This window comes from Notothenia coriiceps, unplaced genomic scaffold, assembly GCF_000735185.1.
Source record: "Notothenia coriiceps isolate Sejong01 unplaced genomic scaffold, NC01 NC01_scaffold00020406, whole genome shotgun sequence".
Classification (NCBI taxonomy): Eukaryota; Metazoa; Chordata; class Actinopteri; order Perciformes; family Nototheniidae; genus Notothenia; species Notothenia coriiceps.
The window spans coordinates 1-7,197 of record NW_011353107.1 but is presented as its reverse complement, the minus strand read 5'-3'; the positions used below and the strand labels follow the sequence as shown (position 1 = coordinate 7,197).

The 7,197-nt window shown below is 38.5% G+C and overlaps 1 protein-coding gene across 1 annotated transcript; it reads right to left on the bottom strand.

Annotated features, from left to right (window-relative positions):
• Positions 1-319: 319 nt before the first annotated feature.
• On the bottom strand, positions 320-3,800 carry LOC104952699 (uncharacterized). The gene is made up of 6 exons (XM_010779565.1): positions 3,696-3,800; positions 2,932-3,095; positions 2,627-2,730; positions 1,989-2,133; positions 874-997; positions 320-694 (listed from the first exon to the last, which is right to left on the bottom strand). Exons 2-6 carry the CDS (start codon positions 3,031-3,033, stop codon positions 390-392), a joined length of 780 nt encoding a protein of 259 aa, XP_010777867.1. The 5' UTR covers positions 3,034-3,095; positions 3,696-3,800; the 3' UTR covers positions 320-389.
• Between the last annotated feature and the right edge of the window lie 3,397 nt (positions 3,801-7,197).

Genomic DNA, 7,197 nt, shown 5'->3' with positions numbered 1-7,197 from the left:
GAGTGCCCTTTACTGTGATGAGTCCCTACAAGAGTCTGGGCTTGTTGTTCCAGAATTTCCCACGCCCATAAATGAGCAAGATATGGCAGACCTTCAAGCTGCTGTGGACGCTACCGACCCATCCGACTCCCATGGTCGAGACATTTACTGTCGTTGTCTTCAAATCTTCCAGTGAGCAGCTGTCATGTTGGTAAGTCTGAGCACCACCTGCTGTGCCATATACATGTAGACATATGAAAAAGACCAACTCAAAGTTTCAAACATTTTTTTATTTAGAACAAATGTTTTCTTCCTGTTTTAAATGTTTTTCATCTGTGGCAGTCTTAAAAACTAAAAGTTAAAACTTTTAAAGTGAACTAAACCAGCAGTTGCATGAATAACTTATTCATCTACACCAGTGACAATTCTTGTCCCAGATGGAACGCCTCCACCAGGACTACTTTGAAATCGCCATATGATCTCATGTGTTGGACAGGGAAGGTGATGGTTCTACTGCAAGCTGCAACAGATGGATAACATATGCTGTGTTCCCCAAAATGTGACTGGCAGTGATGATTGAACTTAACATTCACTTTGAAACGTCTCTTCTCTTCCTGCAGGACAGGAACATGGCCTTGCCCGGTTATCCACTGAAGAAATGCTTTTGGAGATAATGAGGGAAGTGCAGCATTCTCCATCCCTGAATCAGTTTTGTCTGAAATTAGAGGCAATAAAGATAACTAACATTTTAAAATGAAATTTTCCGGCAAAACTTTTGTACTGCAGATGATATATATTTTAAGAGGAAGAGATATTGTAAATGTGTTATTTATTTGATTTTATTAACCAATAAAGATGGTTACATTTCAGTCACAGAACAGCAAATTATTTTACCTTGCTCCATTTCCTGGAGGAAATCCTGCAGATGATTCATTAAAGTCACCTCCACCTGTTCCTTGTTTGAGCCTCTCTCACTGAATTCTGCTTGGCACACAGATATGATGAAGTCTGCATCAGCCTGCCTGTCAAATGAAAGCAGAGCACCCATTAGCACAATCCAGTTTTCAGTGTATATATAAAAATGTAATATAAAAACAATCTCATCGCCATACCAGAACCTCTTGAGAAAGGCTAAATGTCTATAGTACCATTGGACAGATTCATGGTTTTGATATTGTTTTACAATGGTGTAATCCATTAATTTGGACCTTATAGTTGTTAAACGCTGTGATATACTCTACATTGTTACTGAGATCCCTTTACTTTTTCCATCATTCATGAGGCACCTACAATGTAAGAATGTAGACTACATGGGAGCTGTAGCAGTAACCAGTCATTCATTTTGTACCTTTGTATCTTTTTAGAGACTGAGAGGTCATTGCCCTTTTTGTATAATAGCTTTAGCGTGAAGCAGACCTGTTGAAATCCAGCTAATATCAAGTGAGTGTGCTATTACCACATATTTCAACAACAAACAGCTGTATATTGTTCAGTTTAATAAGGATTTAAGATAGATTTAAACTGTATTCTTACTATATTTTAGCATATAAACACCTAAATGATGCACTGAACATTTTTAACAATTCCCAGGGTTCAGATTATGTAGCAATGCACACAAACTGAGTTATGCAATGACACATCTCATCTACAATATTTCAGATCTGATAAATTGATTGCTAATAATTTATCAATCATCTTATTAAAATAAAATGTGACCCTTGCAATCATACTTACTTCTAACACTGGTCCTGCCACATCCCCAATTAATGCAAATGTTTGTCTGGTTTGCGATCCCATTGAAGTGATACTCGGTCTGGAGATAAGTTCTCCTACCTCTCCTATCTTTTGGTATTTAATGACGTTGAAGTTTCCTGTGTAAGAAGTCTGATCTACACAAAACAAGTGAGTTGAGCACTTGTCACTCTTGCATTTAAGACTAACTGACGCACACAGAGCACACCATTTCAACTCAATCTACAATCTTAAAATTGTATCTATGGTGCACTTACTGTCATTTCTACCCCTGGTACAAACAAAGGCTGACAGATATCAGGGTATTTGGCCATGATATTGCACAAGCCATACAGGTTCAAGCCATCCTTAATCTGCAGCAGCATCGGGAACAGCCTCAGGTTTGCATGGAGGACAATAGCACTGTTTTTGAAATAAATGACATGCACACATGCACAAATACAAACAACATAACATGTAAAACAAAAATAAACATGATTAATCACAAAATACGTAAAACGTTATGAATTTATGGGGAATGTAATGTGTAATGTTTTATTAGGGAATACAATTCATTTATCCAAGGTTGGGGTATTTCCTTAAAAAAGGCCATTTTATCCCCAAAACATGGGAACCCAATTATGGCACAATGGCAAGTCTGGTTGGGCAATAATGACCAGAGCTTCTACATAATACAGTGACATAATGACTTTTCTCAGTGGGAGTATGGTTAAATGATAGACCACAATGAAAAAGGGATTGTTATAGCTTCACCATGTTGTCAGGTGATGATGCCAAAATGTGGAGTTGTAGCTTTTATGTTTTTTTTTAGATCAAATCTAGAAACATTCATACACATTACACACACATTTTGTATTCTGAAACAATACATTAAGCACCAACATCTCTAACATACCGGATTATTTCGCCCTTTTTCTCCAAGCTGATTAATCCTGTGTAACCACAGTTCAAGATCTCCTCTGTGAGAACTTGAATTGTTGTGTCAGTGGCTGTCTCCACCTGAAATTAGAATTTTCTTCCTGGTAATCAAGAAAGTGTGATCATATCATGGTTGTCTCTATGCTTTGTCAGATCTAGACTGATGATTAGTCTTTGCTTTTTTATGTCAAGAAAGGCTCATGTTACAAAGACTACAACTGTCAGGTCAGTAATGTTGCTGTAATTAAGGTTAGGCTGCCAACTAAGTGTTTATGTTCTTACTTTTGATAAGAGATCAGTATATTGATCATCTCCCACATCGCTTTTGTCCAATTTTCCCAAGTCCAGGGACCCAGTGCACAGGAACTTGTAGCACCAAGGCATCAGGAAATTCGGAGCTGGTCTTCCTTGGGCCAAGCCTGGCAGCCATTATTTCTCCCACAGTCCTGAAAAAACAACAAAGGCACAAGTGCTTTTTTTAAATGTATGTACCTGGCTAATAACAATGAATTGTTAAGAAAACTGTGATGCTTTAATATAATTTGTTGTTGTTGCCTGCAGTGATGTACGCAGAGATAAAACTATCACCAACTCCTAAATTCCCCAAAGCTCTACGGAACTTTCCTCTTGTAGCTCAGTGTTTGGGTTCACTCTCAGCATACTCATAGCGTTGTTTTTGGCTGCAGCTGTTTTCAGAGAAAAAGCACTCAAAACCCAATGTACACTACCTGCTCATCACCAAATGGCAAACACGCACAGTTAGCTGCAGACTAGCTGATGAGCGAGTAGAGCATTTAGCTGCTAAAGAGCCAGATATTTCCCTCAGGAGTTGGTAAAGAGAGCAGAAACAGCGCTAAAAAGAGAGTAGGACTTACATTCACCAGGTGGACAGAAACATGATCAACTTAAAAAGGTGATATGCCGGTTATTTTCTGCTGCCCCCAAGTTGGCGAATTGCAGGTTTAAGTATATTATTAGTAGTCTATGGTTGCCCAGATTAACCCAATTCAGATACCAGACACTGAAATGGATCATAAAGCACATACCTGCAATGGCCTTTGTCTAAATCAGACAGTGAATAGTTGGGTCTTCTGCCAGGGGTGTCCTTCTCAAAGAACCGCTCTTCAATGCCCACCACCATTCCTTAGACATTAGAATTATGCATTACATTAACGTTCCTGATGAAATGCACAATCAGACATCTTGCATAACTACAATATTTAAAGTACAACTTTGATGTGACTATAGAACCATCAAATTATTCTGATGGCATAACTTTTTTTTTTTTATCCTACACACATACCTCTTTACGGAGAGCCCCTGTATCTATACCAGCTTCACCTAAAAAGACGACTTTCAGTTGGTTGGTTGGTTGGTTGGTTGGTTGGTTGGTTGGTTGGTTGGGGATGTTTTCTTTTAGCGCTGCCATTGCACGAGGCCCCTCAACATGTTCTGGCGGGACACTGTGATGTCAAAGGTTTTGCCATCTGTTGTTACTACATCAGCAATTGCCTGGATAACATCATCAAGACTAAAGAGCGGGAAAAGGAAAGGAAAATACTTTTTAAGTGTTAGTCAAATCTCTCATTCAATACTCAAGTCAATGACGAGTTAAAAATGCTATGACCCACACTTGGGTACAAACAGTAGGGCTGGGTACGGTGCAGGAAATCACTTTTAGCGCCAAAATTAATAAATTTTTGATTGAATGTGATATGATTGAGGTGGCTAGTGATACAACCACATCGAGATGTATTGGTAATTATATACAGTACATTATAGAAATAGTTAAAAACTGTTCAGTGCATCTTATTTTTCCAAAAATACTGCATGCATTTCTAAAATATTTCAGTCCAATTAATAAATGACATCAATATTTTACATGTATCCTTAACAGTACAAGTGTAATAACAACTTAAAATACATGAATATAGGTAGATACAAGCTATGTATTGCTATGTTTGTTTTTGATGATGCCCGGAGTAGCACTGATTTCTTTTCATTGAATCAGAACATGTTAAGTTAGTCAAAATGTAATGTAAAAACATACTTTTCAATTTCATCTTCAGTGGATTTAGAGGCATCTTGCATCCTGGAGGGCGTTTCCTCCACACTGTCAAGTAAAACATGATTACACAAGGATTACAAATGACCATTATGTACATTTAAAATTGCAAAGAGTTTCCATTAAAGCCTTTATGTTGCTGTAGAAGTATACAGTAGAAGGGAACACAATTAACATTACCGGGGAGCCTCTGTATTGTTGAATCACTAAATGCATCCCAGAATTTGTACTTTTTATTCAGATTCTAATGAGATCAAAATAACCAGTCAGAACAGTGCTTAAATTATGTATACTAATTGCACACACTTTCTCCATTGAGTACTTTAACTTGTAAGGATCCTGTCCTTTATTCCAAATGTCACACATTCCAAATAGACATTTTCTGTTCATCTCCTACAGAGAAAAAATGATGTATTTATGTTCACCTGTCTCCACATGAGCTGGCATGGATTTGTAAATAAGCCAGTGGGTATTCTATCAGACATACTGGACAGGCAGCCTAAATGCAAACGCAGTGACGTGAAAAGACAAGAAAACCACTTACATTAATTAAATAATTGCTATTGGTTGCATGACAATGTTATCTTTATAGGCTGGTATTAAATGTTTTTTGTATTACAAAATGTGGTCTCATGGTTGCGTTTAGCGTGGTATTACTGGTCCCTTCTGTAGATTCTGCTGGAATGGACTCAGCAACCATTGTCACTTCAGGGAAGACTAAAAAAAGGTATTAGGTTTTACACTTGAAGAATATTTTTTAAATAATGAGAACAATCAAAAGCTGTTCAAATTTGTAATTACCCCTCCATGAAGATCAAAGTCATCCCTTGATGATGGCTGTTCCACACAGGACTTCACATGCGCAGCCAATACTTGTAATGGCATGCAAGATCCACAGACTCTACAAGACTCCTTAGGCATCTTCTGAAACTCATTTGCATCTGGAGGAAGAGGGGATGTATCCAATTCATCCTGGAGTGGAAGAATGTAGATTGTGTTCTTTCCTCCTCCGGTCACAGTTTTGAGAAAGTGGACATTATAACCTTCATTATCATGGGGGATAACTGAGAGTTTGCGTTGTCCCGATCCACCTGAAACGAGCAATAACTGAATAAATGAAGACTAAAAACATAAATAAATGATTCAGTACACAGCTTTTGTATATCTACAATACCGAGGGCTTTATACAGCAGCCAGCCTCCTGATATAGTCTCAAGTTTCGGGTAGTGACTGGTCAGGAGTCTTGAAATCTGTAAAAAACACAATACACCCATGAAAGAAGTACACCTTTCATCCATATTCTATGTTTGAAAGCTTCGCATGAGGGTATACACCAGATTTTAGATAGACGTGTTCAAATATTAAGGATACATTGTACATTTTGTTTTGTACAAAAACACACTTAATAAATCCAGGTTGGCTCAATTTACCTCAAAGTGGTCAGCAGACTCGGGTAGTGTGATGGTGCGTCTCCCCATCCCAGCAAGGAGGAGTGTTAATTCGCTGCATGCTGTTGGTGTCCTGTCTGTATTTCCTTTCAACATATAGAACTGCAGGGTTACAGTCTTCCCACCGCTGGCGACCACCCGAGACCGGATTTTTTTTTTTTTTTCTTCCCCTTGCAGGCGCTTTTGAGAAGTGGCGTGGAAATGACCTGTGGGTTCTTGCCACCTCTTCGATGGGGCTTCTCTGTAGGTGTAGGATTATACATTATTAATAGGGATGCTCCGATCAGGGGGTTTTGGGGCCGATCACCGGAATAAGAATCGGCCGATACTAGGGGTGTAACGGTTCACAAACATTTCGGTTCGGTACGTACCTCGGCTTTTAGGTCACGGTTCGGTTCGGTACGTTTTCGGTACAGCAGAAAAAATTATCACAAAACATAAAACATTTTTTTTTTTTTTTTTATTATTATTAAACTGTGAATAATGTATTCACTCAAATAAATACAAAATATAATAAAATAAACATTAAGGTGCAGCATCTCGATGAACTGAAATAATCTGTATTTGAACTGTACTGGACTAGTAGGCCTACCTAAGCAGCCAGTTTGACATTATGACTTGCTTGTCATTGTATTTTCATGTTTTTTTAAAGAAAAATTAACTTGCTTGCCGAAAGGGCAGATCTGCTGGCAATAACAATGTCTCCTGCTGTGGAGAACACCCTCTCTAGGGACAGAGGTAGCAGATACAGCCAGGTAACGCTTTGCTAACATGGCAACATAAGGAGATTTGGCGTTTGTAATAGCTTTGGCTCGGTCTGAACTTGTGTTGCGAGTGGTGGAGGCTTAAATGCTAGCGGGAGTTGGGTTTGCACTTCAGTCTTTTTTCTTTTGGTATCGCTGATATTCACGTTTGGGTGATGCCTTTTCTAATGAGTGTGCAAGTTTGATGTATTGCCAGCCGCGTAACCAGTTGTAGTTGAACAATGCAGACAAATAGCTTTGGTTCGGTCCACCTGTCTTTGTCCGTCATCTT